Source organism: Gekko japonicus, unplaced genomic scaffold (genome assembly GCF_001447785.1).
Source record: "Gekko japonicus isolate JY-2015 unplaced genomic scaffold, Gekko_japonicus_V1.1 scaffold1578, whole genome shotgun sequence".
In the NCBI taxonomy this organism is placed as follows: Eukaryota; Metazoa; Chordata; class Lepidosauria; order Squamata; family Gekkonidae; genus Gekko; species Gekko japonicus.
Window position 1 is genome coordinate 393,036 of NW_015162530.1, and position 16,576 is coordinate 409,611.

General features: G+C 50.0%; 1 protein-coding gene across 1 annotated transcript in view; it reads right to left on the reverse strand.

Moving 5' to 3' along the window:
• Positions 1–2,149: 2,149 nt before the first annotated feature.
• Positions 2,150–16,576, reverse strand: part of LOC107106186 (zinc finger protein 658B-like) — a 29,653-nt gene continuing 15,226 nt past the window's right edge. The window contains exons 2-3 of the mRNA XM_015406294.1: positions 8,707–8,729; positions 2,150–4,825 (exon numbers count right to left, since the gene is read on the reverse strand). Of these exons, the coding sequence (XP_015261780.1) occupies positions 2,150–4,825; positions 8,707–8,729 (2,699 nt within the window). The remainder of the gene's footprint in view (positions 4,826–8,706; positions 8,730–16,576) is intronic.

The following is a 16,576-nucleotide window of genomic DNA, read 5'->3' on the forward strand; positions in this document are numbered from 1 at the left end:
CCTGTCATCTTCTAACATATTATTTTATTTCTCTTTAAAAGTGTAGGCCTTAGAGCCCAGGGAGCAAAAGGTCGCGGGGCCCAAAAAGTTCATGAAGTTGCTCCCTTATCACCCATTCCAGGAGTCCCCCGTCCCCTCAGTTGGAAAGAGAGACGGCTCAGAGCTGGACTGAGGGAAACTGCTAATTTCTTTGCACTTACGTGGTAGGCCTACCTAGAGAGATATTGTATATTAGAATTGCACTGTTAGGAGATATTATGAAGGAAGGCTTTGTCAAGTTGTTAGATATTGTTTAAAATTCTTTCCGATATGTCAGTCAGTCTGGCCTGCTGAGTGAGAGAGGAGGCCCAGAGCTTCGTGAAGGGAACTGCTAAATTCTTCGCAGGCCCAAGAGAGAGGACTAAGGCACCTCCCTTCAACTGAGGCACGGATGTCTCGGCAGCTCCACAAAGTGGCAGCCAACATCTTACCTGAACGTCATTTATTACTGTATAGAAATTGCCAAACTGAACCAAAATTGTATCATCAGTGGCATCCATTCACTATAAATTTTAGGGGGAAAGAGGTCTTTAGAAATGGGAACATTTTTTAGAAAAAAATAAAGAACTGGAAAGTTTCCCCACTCCATCTCTCTGTCAGCCTTCTTTAACACTGCAGTTTACTTCAGTGGGCTTAGAAAATTGTGACTCTGTTCTGCTTTGCTGGGTATTTCTTCTACCTCCAGGCTAAACTGTGGAGCCAGTCTCCTGTCTGAAGAAGGAAAAGGACACTAGAAAGAAATCCTCACCAGTGCCCCAAGGGGACTCATGTCTGAGGCCAGGACAGAGACTCCAGCAGAGATACCTCCCAGACTGACCTAGAAATTTCCAGGGTCTAAAGCACAGAGGCAGGAGGATCCCAGGAGCAAACAGAACAGGTGGACACGGTCCATGTTCAGGCACGACCAGGATAGCAAATTGCCCACAACGAAATGCATTGTGAAGGGTGAGGGCGTGGCTGGAGCAGCCATGGGGGGGGGGTTCCTTCCTGTTACCGGGGGGGGGGGGTGGGGGGGGGCGCCCACTAAGCTTCACCATTATTATCATCTCTGCAGAAGGGGGGGAATTTTATTAAATGTGTGATGGTGACGGCAGTGGAGGGATGACCACGTGGCCTCCCTCAAGCTGAGGGGGAGAAGCTAAAGTAAACCTGACTTCAATCTCACTTTGTCAGGCCATGTGTGCCATAAAATGTAATGCCAGGGACTGGAGACGTTCACTCTATCAAGGACGCAGGCAAACCCAATGAACGATATAAATTTTTACTGAAAGTACACAAACATGCTTAAAACACAAACACTCTGACTGTATTCTCTTTATTTACAAGTCTTTGATAACTGGCAACTCTTACTCTGAATTAATCCAACTCTGGGGTCAAGGTCTGTGCTGTAGCAATCTTGAGCATTCTGTTCGGGTGGGTCTCTGTAAGCTGAGACATACTTTTGATTTACTGACACTCATTATAAAAAACCACTGCTCCTCGATGTACATTGTCCCAAACACGCAGAATTTTAGAAGCAAAAGCCTTAAGTTAGGGGAAATTCGGAAACCAAAACTGGTCAAATTGGCTAAGGTCGACTTCAGAAAGCGTATCCTTCAGTAAAACATCAAGGTGCTTCCCCCACCTACCAATGAAAGGATGACAGAAATCACAACTTGTGCACTTCTACCATTCTCAGTTTGCATATCGCTGCACAGGATTTGGAAAACAGAAATGTTTTTGCCAGTCTTACATCATGTGAGAAAGAGTTAGCTCGGCAGATACTCTGGAGTAATGAGTTTCAAAAAGGATGGCAACCACTCAAAGTTAACTACTTTGTGAACCTCCAGTATCTGAGCATTCGAAGAAGAGCCTCATCTGAGCCAATTATAGAAAGTTTCATGCTTGCAGGGATTCTCTGAGAAACAGGAAGGTAGGACCTCTGTCTCAAGCTCTTGACACACTGTTACCATTTATGAGGTTCCTCCCCTGTATGGACTCATCAGTGCTTCAGGAGATATGAGCTGGTCTTGAAATCCTTCCACCCTAAGGGCACATTCTGGTTTTCCTCCCTGTGAGATCTAGTTCAGTCTTCAATCATGTCTAAACCTCTTCCACAGTACAAGCAATCTTAGATGATGTTGAATCTCTGTCCACACCCTGGGCGTTCAAAAAGGTTTCTCTCCTCTGTGAACTCGTAGGTGCTGTTCAAGAGCTGCCCTCTGACTGAATTTTTTCTATACTCTGAGCATTCAAAACGGTTCTCCTCTTTGTGGATTCTTTGATGCCTTTGAAGAGTGCCACTCCGACTGAATCTCTTTCCACATTCTGAGCATTCAAAAGGTTGCTCTCCTGTGTGGATTCTTTGATGCCTTCGAAGATTACCACTATCACTGAATATCTTTCTACACTCTGGGCATTCAAAAGGTTTCTCCCTTGTGTGGGTTCTTTGATGCCGTTGAAGATGACCACTCTCACGGAATCTCTTCCCACACTCTGAGCATTCAAAAGGTTTCTCCCCTGTGTGGGTTCTTTGGTGCACCTGAAGATCACCACTCCTACTGAATCTCTTTCCACACTCTGAGCATTCAAAAGGTTTCTCCCCTGTGTGGGTTCTTTGGTGCACCTGAAGATCACCACTCCTACTGAATCTCTTTCCACACTCTGAGCATTCAAAAGGTTTCTCCCCTGTGTGGGTTCTTTGGTGCACCTGAAGATCACCACTCCTACTGAATCTCTTTCCACACTCTGAGCATTCAAAAGGTTTCTCCCCTGTGTGGGTTCTTTGGTGCACCTGAAGATCACCACTCCTACTGAATCTCTTTCCACACTCTGAGCATTCAAAAGGTTTCTCCCCTGTGTGGGTTCTTTGGTGCACCTGAAGATCACCACTCCTACTGAATCTCTTTCCACACTCTGAGCATTCAAAAGGTTTCTCCCCTGTGTGGGTTCTTTGGTGCACCTGAAGATCACCACTCCTACTGAATCTCTTTCCACACTCTGAGCATTCAAAAGGTTTCTCCCCTGTGTGGGTTCTTTGGTGCACCTGAAGATCACCACTCCTACTGAATCTCTTTCCACACTCTGAGCATTCAAAAGGTTTCTCCCCTGTGTGGGTTCTTTGGTGCACCTGAAGATCACCACTCCTACTGAATCTCTTTCCACACTCTGAGCATTCAAAAGGTTTCTCCCCTGTGTGGGTTCTTTGGTGCACCTGAAGATCACCACTCCTACTGAATCTCTTTCCACACTCTGAGCATTCAAAAGGTTTCTCCCCTGTGTGGGTTCTTTGGTGCACCTGAAGATCACCACTCCTACTGAATCTCTTTCCACACTCTGAGCATTCAAAAGGTTTCTCCCCTGTGTGGGTTCTTTGGTGCACCTGAAGATCACCACTCCTACTGAATCTCTTTCCACACTCTGAGCATTCAAAAGGTTTCTCCCCTGTGTGGGTTCTTTGGTGCACCTGAAGATCACCACTCCTACTGAATCTCTTTCCACACTCTGAGCATTCAAAAGGTTTCTCCCCTGTGTGGGTTCTTTGGTGCACCTGAAGATCACCACTCCTACTGAATCTCTTTCCACACTCTGAGCATTCAAAAGGTTTCTCCCCTGTGTGGGTTCTTTGGTGCACCTGAAGATCACCACTCCTACTGAATCTCTTTCCACACTCTGAGCATTCAAAAGGTTTCTCCCCTGTGTGGGTTCTTTGGTGCACCTGAAGATCACCACTCCTACTGAATCTCTTTCCACACTCTGAGCATTCAAAAGGTTTCTCCCCTGTGTGGGTTCTTTGGTGCACCTGAAGATCACCACTCCTACTGAATCTCTTTCCACACTCTGAGCATTCAAAAGGTTTCTCCCCTGTGTGGGTTCTTTGGTGCACCTGAAGATCACCACTCCTACTGAATCTCTTTCCACACTCTGAGCATTCAAAAGGTTTCTCCCCTGTGTGGGTTCTTTGGTGCACCTGAAGATCACCACTCCTACTGAATCTCTTTCCACACTCTGAGCATTCAAAAGGTTTCTCCCCTGTGTGGGTTCTTTGGTGCACCTGAAGATCACCACTCCTACTGAATCTCTTTCCACACTCTGAGCATTCAAAAGGTTTCTCCCCTGTGTGGGTTCTTTGATGCCGTTGAAGAGTGCCACTCCGACTGAATCTCTTTCCACATTCTGAGCATTCAAAAGGTTTCTCTCCTGTGTGGATTCTTTGATGCCTTCGAAGATTACCACTATCACTGAATATCTTTCTACACTCTGGGCATTCAAAAGGTTTCTCCCTTGTGTGGGTTCTTTGATGCCGTTGAAGATGACCACTCTCACGGAATCTCTTCCCACACTCTGAGCATTCAAAAGGTTTCTCCCCTGTGTGGATTCTTTGATGCTGTTGAAGAGTGCCACTCCCACTGAATCTCTTTCCACACTCTGAGCATTCAAAAGGTTTCTCCCCTGTGTGGGTTCTGTGGTGCAGTTGAAGACTGGGAATGTGACTGAATCTCTTTCCACACTCTGAGCATTCAAAAGGTTTCTCCCCCGTGTGGGTTCTTTGATGCTGTTGGAGAGTGCCACTCCGACTGAATCTCTTCCCACACTCTGAGCATTCAAAAGGTTTCTCCCCCGTGTGGGTTCTTTGATGCCGTTGAAGAGTGCCACTCAGACTGAATCTCTTTCCACACTCTGAGCATTCAAATGGTTTCTCCCCCGTGTGGGTTCTTTGATGCTGTTGAAGATGGCTACTCCGACAGAATCTCTTTCCACACTCCAAGCATTCAAAAAATTTCTTACCTGTGTGCTTTCTTTCGTGCTTTTGAAGCGTAGAATTCATACTGAATTTTTTTCCACACTCTGAGCATTCAAAAACCTTCTCTGCTGTGTTTATTCTTTGGTGGACAAGAAACTGTGTTCTGTATCTGAAGTACTTTCTACAGTAAAAGCATTTACATGTCTTCATTATAATGTGGTTTGGAAAAAATACATTGCCCTTTCTTCCACTGGAGAACATCATTCCAGTCTTAGAGCAGATAGATGGCTTCACCCCTGAATGAATCAACTGGTGACGGCTGTGGATTGGGATATCATGGAAGCCCCCTCCTCTGCAAAAAATGGACTTAACCCCTCTCTTCACTGAATGGCTTCCTTCCTGCTTCTGTGGTCCATGTCTATTAATGACGTTTCCTTCGGCCTGTTCATTCTTGGCTTTTTCCAGTGAGAACCTCTGAAATTCCTCTACTGACTCCTCGACATCTCCTGCTGGAATAAAGAGGGAGTTCCTGTTACCACCCACACAAGAAGCGAAGCCACCAATCCTGATTCATTAGTGTGCATTTTGTCTCCAGAGCTGCAGGTTGCAACCTTTCCCTGGCAAGCCCTCCAGTAGCTCAACAATGATGGTCACGGTCACAGAACAGACCGCAAAAAGAAGAAAGAAACTGTGAGGTAACTGCGCTAGACAATATTTCAATGATAATCACAAAATTGTACAAAAATATGTGTAGAAAATTATATATGTATACAATACAATAGAAAATAATTTGTTGACGATGGTCTCTGGAATGCCCTATCGTTTCGATACTATTCTTCTTCCGAGAGTGAATGAAAACAGCGACTCTTGGTCTGTCTTTTCAAATAGTAGGTATCAAAAATCCATAATATTCACCGATGTATCATGACTTAATTCCAAGAATTTCTCTGACAGAATGTTCCTGGGGCAAGGTACATCGGTGAATATTATGGATTTTTGCAACTCCTAAAGGCTCAGCCCCAGGAACAATTCCCAAGATTTCAGGACCCCTCCCTCATTACCCAGAAAGCTTTATAATTCTACCCAACCCAGAGTTCCTTAGAAGTGAAGCAGAAATCCACCATGGCTGTTCTCTGCCCCTTCCCTTGACAGAAGGATGAAGCACACTCACTTCCAGCCCGTTCACTCAGTAAGGACATATTCTGTTGAGATCCTGTTGAGGAATTCTTCACTTCTCCGTCTGGGTCTACTTCAGTCTCTCGTACATCCACGCCTTTTTTGGGAGAGAGAGAGAAGAGGAGGAAGAGTCACACAAGGCCTTTGTCTGTCTCCGCCTCAGGCCATGACTCCTACCCTGCCTCTCACGCTTGCCACAACACTGGCCACAGTTGCCCCTGGACCAGCCAGGTGTGTCGGCTGCTTTCACTGCCACCTCGACTCCTGGAGTCCTCCCGGGGGGCCGTGATTACAGGCCCAAGCCTCACAATGACATACTGCTGCTCAATATTTTGATTCACACATCATCGCCATGGCAGCAATTCACACCTTTGGCCAAGATCCTTACCCAGAGAGGCCACGTTCCCATAGATGTCCAGCATGACTTCCAGGTAGAGGGCTCTTTGGCCCGGATCCAGCAGGGCCCATTCCGCCTCAGTGAAATACACAGCCACCTCCTCAAAGGAAGCTGCAGACTGAAAGAAAAAGCAGATTTCCTCATCAGAGATTGTGCCGAGTGAGACTGCCCACTGGAAAGGGGCATTCTGGGATGCCCAGGATGGAGAGCGTGGCAGGGGTCTAGGGAGTGATGCTCAGAGCCTCTCTCGCTCGGACACCACAGAAGAAACGGCAGGAGCAAAAGTCCTACTGAGAAAGAAGGGGGGACTCAGGCGGTCCCCTGCTCATCTCCCCTACCTGGACTGCAGGGGAAGCAGAAGTTTCAACATCTCCACAAGGATGACTGCTCGATACCATTTCTTCACTGCCTGTGAGGGAGAGAATGTTGGAAGAAGTAGCTGCAGCCGACATGGGGCTGCGCGCCGGAACGAGGCCTGCCGGAGGAAGCTGCCCGGAAAGACCGGCTCCAGAAAGGGCACCCGAAGCCGCGGGAGGAAGCCGGATACCAACAAGCCCTGGGTGCTGGTAGGCAGACACTACCCTATAGACAAATGTGGCCCTAGTTAGGTGAATTGGAATTTGGAAATCATATGTAAACCGCTCAGAGATCTGTCAAGGATTAGAGCGGTATATAAATCGAATGTATAAATAAAATACATAAATAAGAATGGTGGTTAGCCTAGACTTTGTATTTTGTTTGCTTCTTTGAATCCTGCTTCTTTTAAAAAAATAAAATAATGTTTTTGGAATTTTTTGAAGGAACATAGAATAAAGAAAAGGGGTGATAGAAAAGAATAAAAGGTAAAATTACGAAACCACATTATAAAGGGCACTTTTTGCAAATATAAATACATAAAGTTTTAGGGAAAATATATGACATAACGGGGGAGGGAGGGAGGAAGGGGAAGAGAGAGAGAAAGAGAGAGAAAAAGAAGGCAAACTGATTGGGGGAGGGAGGTGAAAAGAGGGAGGGAGAGAGAGAGAGAGAAAGAAGCAAAGCTAATAAATGGGGGAGGGGGAGGAAGGAAGAGAGAAAAGGAAGGGAGACAGAGAGAAAGGTGGAAAGAAAGACAAATGCCTTGTCCAAGCTGGCTGGTGGAGGGGGGCTTTTAGAATGCATTTAAAATTAAAGTTGCTTTCTTTCTCTGACCCCCCAAGCCTACCCAGGGAGGGAAACATTGGCTGGGGAAGGGAAGACCATGCCTCCCCTTAGCTTCCCCAGCCACCCTGCCAGGAGCCACACAACCGTGGGAGGGCTTCTAGTGTCCTGGCCCCACTGCTGGACCTCCTGGTGGCACCTGGTATTTGTGGCCACTGTCTGACAGAGTGTTGGACTGGATGGGCCATTGGCCTGATCCAACGCTGGCTTCTCTCATGTATATCATTTTAACATAACACTTTGTTGTGACAAGAATCATATGGAAGAAAACATCTTTACTATTTTATACTGTAACTTTCATATAATATAAAGCATTCAACCACATGACTGCAAAGAATGGTTATAGTAATCATAGAAAACTTGCCAGTTATTTTCAAATTCGTCTTTCAGTCTCTGATTAATGAAGTTAGTCAGTTTTGCCATAGCAGCATATTCTTGCATTTTGTCTACACACTTCTCAAGAGTTGGACAATCTTCTATTTTCTGCTTGAATCCTGCTTCATGCACCCCTGTCCCCATGGCTGTGAAACCTTGCCCTGTGTACACTCAAGAAAATGTGTAACGATTGTGAGTAAATTTGAGGGAGAGGTGGAAGAGAAGCACCAGATTCCTATCAGCCTTGGTGGTGGTGGTGGTGGGGGAGGTATAAACACACTACCAACACGTTTCAGATTTCTGTGACACTTGGAAGTTATCCTGTGAACCCCAGAGCGCAAAACTGTGACAACATCTATGCTCAATCAGACCAAAAGCCCTGGCACATGCCAATCTCCCACTGGCTGGGCCCTCACACGAGTCCTTGAGTCTGAGCTTCCAGGAAACGTGAGGTCAAACTATACGTCAGAATCTCATTTGTCCAAAAACAAAGACGTGACGTTAGCACCTCTGAAAAATGTAGGGTAATATCAAGGAGTTTCTAGACTGTCTGCTGATGCTCTGATGTCACAGGTCTAGATTTTCAGCAGGAGACATCACCATGACAACCACATTCACCCCTGGGCCCACCTCCAAAGTTCCCAGGGATGCCGGGTTAACTTTTCTTTTTTGAGCCACCTTGAGTCCCTCTAACGGAAGGTGTTTGAGATAGGAATATTTTAGTTAACACATGGAATTCACTGCCACAGGAAGTGGTGGCAGCTTCAAGAGGGGATTGGATAAACACATTAGCCACAAGGTATAGGTGTGATGCTCTGTCTGGGGCAGTGATGCTCTGTATTCTTGGTGCTTATGGGGCAATAGCAGGAGGAGTTTAGGAGCTCTGGCCCTGCTGGTGGACCTCCTCATGGCCCCTGTGTTTTGGCCACCGTGTGACACAGAATGTTGGACTGGATGGTCCACTGGACTGATCCAAAATGGCTTATCTTCTGTTCTTATGTCCTGATCAGAATGGAATTGTCCCCACGAATCTGTATAGTTCTCCCTTCAAGTGGTGGCTACCATGGCCCTGAGTCTCAGAAGTCCACTCTTTTTGCTCCTCTCCTGAACCTTCTATCCGGCAACTTCACAATGAGCCTTCATCTGGGCACAAGCCACCCTTACCGTGTGAGAGGGCATCCTGGGCACGCTCCGGGGCCTGCACCCACTGCTCCTCCTCCGAAGGAGATCCTTCCTCCTCAGAGAACTTTGCTTCCATCTTTACAGGCGTCCCCCACATCTGAAACAGCAGTAAGAGAGACAGGTCAGAGGAGGAAGACCAAGGAGGAAAATCCTGCCCCGTCCCCATCCTCACCCCTGTCTTGATCAACAGAGCTGCCTCAACCACAGCGGCAGGAATCAGGGTTGTGGTTTTCTATCAACCCTGGTGAAGTGTCTGGAGGGATAAATACTGGGCAGGGAGGCCTCAGGCTAAGGTCGGAGATCACAGCTTGAATGGACCACATGAAGCTACCTCACCTGCTCTGCCTGCCACTTCTCCTCTGCCTGACTCAGGAGGAAGCCTTCGGCCAGGGCCACCGCCTGGGAACTGGTCTCCGGCCCACATCCTCTGACCCAGCCCTGCATTTCCTGGGGCAGAAGAGTTAGGAACTGCTCAAGGATCACCAGGTCCAGGATCTGCTTCTTGGTGTGCCTCTCCGGCTCCAGCCAGTGGTGGCAGAGTCCATGGAGCTGGCTGCAAACCTCTCGAGGCCCAGCAACCTGATGGTAGCGGAACTGCCGGAAGCGTTGGCCATGGACATCTGAGGTCACGGTGTCCTGATGCAGGACCTCTGGCACCGCTCTTTCCCAGGATTCAACACGACTCCCTGCCTGGATGGGACGGGGGTCTTCCCTTGGTCTCTTGCCAATTCCTGGTCTTTCTGGGTCCTGCTCTCCCATCTCTTTCCTCTTCTGTTGGGCCGCCTGCAAATGGAAAAAGATGCCTTTACTTTCTTGGCATAAAGACGGAGAGGGGAATATATCCAAAGGGCAGACAGGAATCTAAAGTAGATGGAGCTACAAGTCCTGCCACACCAAAGAATGGACAAGGAGAAAATTGTGTTTTCTGCAGTGCTGATTGTGTGAGCTTAGGCAGATGATGAGAGGGAGGGCAGGGAGGGTTGCCTCCGTGCTTAGTTCTCGTGGCCCTCTCTTACAAGCCCAGAGTTTGGCTGGAGGTGCTGGAGGTTTTTTGTCATCTTCTGGGCATGGAACAGTGGTCACTGGAGGTGCGGGGGAGGAATTTGTAAACTTCCTGGATTATGCAGGGGGTTGGAGTAGATGACCCTGAGGTCCCCTCCAACACTATGGTTCTATAAAGATTTCTGTCCACAGAGAGTGATTAAAATGTGGAATTCCCAGTCACAGGATATAGTCATGGCCACCAATGCTCCCTCTAAGCTGTGGAGTTTGGTGAGCAAAGATTCAATTTTGTGAGCTACTGGCATTAAAGTTGTGAGTGAGCGATTGGGCTACTCCATAAATTGCTTTGCTCTGGAGCTATCATTTCTGAGCTAAAACAAAAATGTGTGAGTGGGGGGCTAAAAAACTGTGAGCTAGCTCACACTAACTCAGCTTAGAGGGAACACTGGCTAAAATGCCTGGCAGGCGAAGGAGCGGAGACTGCTTTCTGGACGACCGTGGCTGAGAATTTATTCCATGTTTATCCTCATTTCCACAAATGCACATCCACATATCCACAAATGCAGACTCCCCCCCCTCTCTGCCGCCACGAGGGTCACCAAGGCGGCCCACAAATTAAAACACAGGTAAGGAAATTGCAGTTTAAAACTCTCTCCCCCCCCACATGGCCTACTTGTGAGTAAGCCTTCCCAGGATCCGGCTGCAAGGGGCTTTCCTCCCTGCAGTGGCTGATCTGCAGCCCTCCCCCGTCCTCCTCGGCCTTGCAAAAGCAAACCCCCTCCCCCCCTTTCCTCTCTCCCGCCTCCCCCCTCCTGGCTCGGCCCGTCTAGTGTGCAGCTCAGTGGCTTTAACCCTCTCCGCCCCGCTGCAGCCCAAATGGAAAAGGCTGACTGTCCCTTGCAGAGACCCGGACGGTGCGGAGGGGCGTCGGCCAGGCTGCGGTCAGCGGCGCCCTCTGCTGCTCAAGGGGGGCTGCAGTTGGCAATCCTGTGTTCTCTATACGGGCAATCGCCGCCCTTGCTTTTAGCGCGTCTCTCTCCCCCCCCCCCCCCCGTTCTTCCCCCCGGCGGCCCCTCTACTCTGCTCCGAGGAGGACTCTTGCAACAGGCGCTTCTTGAGCCAGCCTGTCTGCAGATGATTCCGTGGCTCTGGGTCTGCAGTCCAATGCAGGTGCAAAGAAAGACTCAAAGGAGACGGATGGTTTGTTGCGCTTGATTTGCGTCGGGTGGAGGGGAAGGGGGACCGGGCGGACTCCTGCAACAGAGGAGACGTTTAAGGTTCTGGGTCTGGGACTCTGCTTGTCAGCACTTGCGGACATGTGGAGCTGCGGTGGCACAAGTGGTTAAGACGCTGAACTGCAGGCCGTGGAAGGTCAGCAGTTCGAGACCGATTGTGCCGCATGACGGAGTCTCTAGTTCCAGCTCCTGCCAACCTAGCCATTCGAAAGCAAGAAATTGCAAGTAGAGAAATAGGTGGGAAGGCAACAGGGTTCCGTGCGCCTTAGTGTTTAGTCATGCCGGCCACATGACCACGGAAACGTCTTCGGACAGCGCTGCCTCTTCGGCTTGGAAACGGAGATGAGCACCGCAACCCTAGAGTCGGACTCAACTGCCTTTCTAGAAAGGGAACCTTTACCTTTAACCTTTGTCAACACCGGGATCATTTCTTTGATGTTTATCCTTGTGTGGACGTACACAGATGTATTCACAGTCATCTCTTTTTGGAAGGAAAAAAAAGACGCTGAACTGCAGGCTGTGGAAGGTCAGTGGTTCAGCGGTTCAAGACCCGGGTGAGCTCCTGTCTCTAGTTCCAGCTCCTGCCAACCTAGCAGTTCGAAAGCAAGAAATTGCAAGTAGATAAATAGGTACCACTTCGGTGGGAAGGTAACAGCGTTCCGTGCGCCTTGGAGTTTAGTCATGCCGGCCACATGACCACGGAAACGTCTTCGGACAGCGCTGGCTCTTCGGCTTTGAAACGGAGATGAGCACCGCAACCCTAGAGTCGGATTCGACTGGCTTTCGAGCAAGGGAACCTTTACCTTTACTAACTGTACCACGGTCCTCACTGACTATTTTCTACTCCCCCATCCCGGGGCCTCTCTTTGCTTTTCCTTCCCCACGGGGGGGGGGAGCCCGATCTGGAAGTTAAGCCCGTCAAAGAGGGCTGGCAGACCTGCTTCCGACGGCGTCGGGCGACCTTCCTCTCGCTTCTTTTGATTTTCACCCTTCCTCCCCCCGCCAAGCCGTGCTCTGTTTTTCGAGATGACGACTGAGCAGCGAAGGAGCGGAGAGGGCGACCCGGTGCGGGGTTACTCCCGAGCAGCCCCACTGAGCCACACAGAGGGCTGAAGCCCGCCCCGTCCCTCCGGGTCTGGGCGCTGGAAGGAGGACGTGAAGCGTTTTGATTCGTCTCCAGCCCTGCACGGGTTAACGGGTCGAATATGTTTGCTGGAGAGGCCGAGCAAAGGGGGCGGGGGAGATGAAGGAGAAAAAGCTCTTCCGCGGAGGGGGGGGGGGAGAGAAATGTCTGAATCGCCCAAGAGAGGGAAATTGGGGCTCAGATCCGCACCTGTACGGAAAAGCTTTGCAGCCGAATCCGGAGAAGGTTTACTTGCAAGCAAGTCAAGGGAAGTGGCGGGGAATAATGTATTGGATCTTGGAAGAGAGAAAGGGGGCTGTCAGCATCGAGTTTTCTCTCCACTATGTAATTTGGGAGGGGGGAGGGTTGGTGGTGGTGGGGAATGATCAGTGTCTCTTAAGGACAGCAGAATTCAGTATAAGACATTGAGGGTCCAGTGTGGCTCTTCAGTGTATGAAACCGGCATTCCATTGCTGGTCATTTTAATTCTGCAAAAAAATTAAAATGCCTGCAGGCATTTTTTCCGGTGTGTGTGTGTGTGTGTGTGTGTGTGTGTGTGTGTGTGTGTGTGTGTGTGTGTGTGAGACAGTCCGCTATCACTCATAACTCTGGCCCCAGCAGAGGAGAGGGGATTTTAACAAATCAGTTATGAAGGCACAGAGACCCTAGCAAGGCCACTGGTGTCGATGGAAACACCACCAATCCCCATGAGTCACAGCAGAAGGCAACTCCCCCGGGACAGGCAGAGACCTCCCCCCCCCATATCACCCTGCCCACATCCAGAAGGCCAGGAGGGACAAAGGGCACCTGGGGACGCATCACCATGTGGCCTCAGCAACAGGACCCCTCCTGTAATAAGAGCATAAGAGCTGTTAAGTCCGCTGACTGCCACCAGGGGCCAGCAAATACCCCAGAGCTTGACTCTGTAGGAACAATGGAGACTAGGCTCCTATTCTCTCCACTTGGGAACCAATAGGAGAAATTTAAACCCACCAATGGGACCTAGGGGGGTGTCCCTGGGTGTGTATATAGTTGGCCAGCCGGCCCTTAGTCTTGTCTTTGTTGTGCACCAGTAAACCATGCTGATCACTACATCGGTCTCAGTGGTTTCTACATGCTTCTAACCCACTACACTTCAATGGCGACGAAGGTGGGATTAAACCCAATTCGGGGCACACTTGGACCTGGCCCTTCGAGACCGTTTCGTCACAGGACTACGGGGCAGCCTCCACCACACACCAGGCTGCCATCACCATGCCGGCAGACCTCGACGGCGTGGAGGTCCACCGCACTCCAGCACCACACCGCACTCCAGCCGCGAAAGTGACGGGAGATTTAAACCCAACAACGGGACCTGGGGGGGGGCACATCCTGGGTGTGTATATAGTTGGCCAGCCGGCCGTTAGTCTTTGTTGTGTACCAGTAAACCATGCTGATCACTACATCGGTCTCAGTGGTTTTCTAAAGTCAAAAGGTAACCGGAATAACAGACAAGTTTGGCCTTGGAAAGCAAAATGGAGCAGGGCAAAGGTTAAGAGAGTGTGGACTGGGACAATCAGCTATAACTCTGGCCCCGGCAGAGGAGAGGGGATTTTAACAAATCAGTTGTGAAGGCACAGAGACCCTAGCAAGGCCACTGGTGTCGATGGAAACACCACCAATCCCCATGAGTCACAGCAGAAGGCAACTCCCCCGGGACAGGCAGAGACCTCCCCCCCCCCATATCACCCTGCCCACATCCAGAAGGCCAGGAGGGACAAAGGGCACCTGGGGACGCATCACCATGTGGCCTCAGCAACAGGACCCCTCCTGTAATAAGAGCATAAGAGCTGTTAAGTCCGCTGACTGCCACCAGGGGCCAGTGAATACCCCAGAGCTTGACTCTGTAGGAACAATGGAGACTAGGCTCCTATTCTCTCCACTTGGGAACCAATAGGAGAAATTTAAACCCACCAATGGGACCTAGGGGGGTGTCCCTGGGTGTGTATATAGTTGGCCAGCCGGCCCTTAGTCTTGTCTTTGTTGTGCACCAGTAAACCATGCTGATCACTACATCCGTCTCAGTGGTGTCTACATGTGTCTAACCCACTACACTTCAATGGCGACGAAGGTGGGATCCCGCTGAGCAATCCAGCCGGGCTGTCAGGACTCGGCGAAGGAAGACAACGCACCGCTACCTACGCTCCTCCGAACAATGAGCAATGAGGGTGAGCAAGCCGCTTCCCAGCCGCAGCTGCAACCGACCAGCACAATGGCCTTTGCTCCGGGATCAGGGCTGGTACCGCCCTTCGATACAACCCGTCCACAGCAATGGGGAGCCTGGATCACCGGCCTGAAGCAAGTCCTGATATTCTGCCAGGTGACGGATGAGGTCAGGAAGAAGGGCCTCCTACTCGGGTCGTGCGGACCCGCCATCGTAGAACTGGCCCAGTACCTCCTCTCCCCTAAGAAGCTCGAAGACTGCACCTTCGACGAAATCGTCTCGGCCGTCCAGAACCACTACATGCCGAAGCCTTCGGAGATGACGTGCCACGTGGTGTTCCACCAACGGAGTCAGCAAACCTGCGAAACTGCCATGGAGTTTCTTGTGGAGCTCCACCGCTTGGCCTCCGAGTGCAAATTCGGGGCACACTTGGACCTGGCCCTTCGAGACTGTTTCATCACAGGACTACGGGAGGAGAAACTGCGGCGACGCATAATGGAGGGTGAGACGGTCACCATAGCGTCGGCCATCGCCACCGCGTGGGAGAGGTCCCACCAGGCAGCCTCCACCACACACCAGGCTGCCATCACCATCGACGGTGCGGAGGTCCACCACACTCCAGCACCACACCGCACTCCAGCTGCAAACGTGGCGGGAGATTTAAACCCAATAACGGGACCTAGGGGGGGCGTCCTGGGTGTGTATATAGTTGGCCAGCCGGCCGTTAGTCTTTGTCTTTGTTGTGTACCAGTAAACCATCTAGTCCAGCCTCTTGTCTCACAAAATGACTAACCAGTTACTCCAGATGGCCAACAACAGGGCAGAGAGGCCGTGGCCTTCCCCTGATGCTGCCTCCTGGCTCTGGGAGTCAGAGGCTTAGTGCCTCTGAATGTGGAGGTTCCCCTCAGCCACCATGGCTAGTAGCCATTGAGAGACTGATCCTCCATGAATCTGTTTACTCCCCTATGAATTTATTCCTCGGATATGACCGATGCTCCCTCTAAACTGTGGGGTCTTGTGAGCAAGAATTCTATTTTTTGAACTGCTGGCATTAAAGTTATGAGCAAGCGGGCAGGAGTTCAGGCAGGGGTGGTGGTATTTCAACCTTTGGTAACCCTAAAAGGTGTATAGAAAAGGACAGCAATCCTAGAGCGGTCTACTCAAAAGTAAGCTCCCCAAAGAGGCTTACTCCCAGGAAAGTGTTCTTACCGTGCAGCTAAGAGCACCTACTGCCGGCAGGTCTTGCCTCTTGCGTTTGGACTTCAGCCCAATAGGTTTGGTTACAGTTTGATAAGATATATTCGCATGTTTCACACACATGTCAGAGGAAAGCATACGATTTTATACCTTTTGGTTTTCCACGCAGGTTCTAAAAATGCTAGAGTCCTTCCGCATTTGCTTTTTCAAAAGAAAAACTTATCTAGAGAGTTTGGAAGGGCTGTAAAAATATGTTTGCATAACTCACGTTTTCCACCATTTCTGTTTTTCCCTCTGAAAAGTATGCAGACGGAGAGTGATTTCAGCAAAGCATACCTTTATTTAGTTCAGGACAAAGACGAAGGGACCAGCTCGCAGGCTGGTTTATGTACGTTCCGAAAACCCGCCACCAAGTACACCTACACACACCCCCTACTCCCGATAGGCTATTTACAGTAACCGGGTGACCATTGGTCTCCCGGCTGAGAAGCTGGCCCACCGATAGGGCCGGCTAGGATCCTACGGACCCATTGTCTTTGGACATGAAGCTATTGAAGAGTTGTGCCTGGCCAGCCCGGGCAAGTCCGGGCATGTCAGGCTGAATACATTACACCCCTCCCCCCTTGGTTCAGAAGGCACCCACAGACGAAGTCCTTCAAGTAGGCGGGTGGCTTCTTGGGGCGCGTCGAGCGGCGGGGCTCCGGGGTGGCGATGGGTTCGGTCT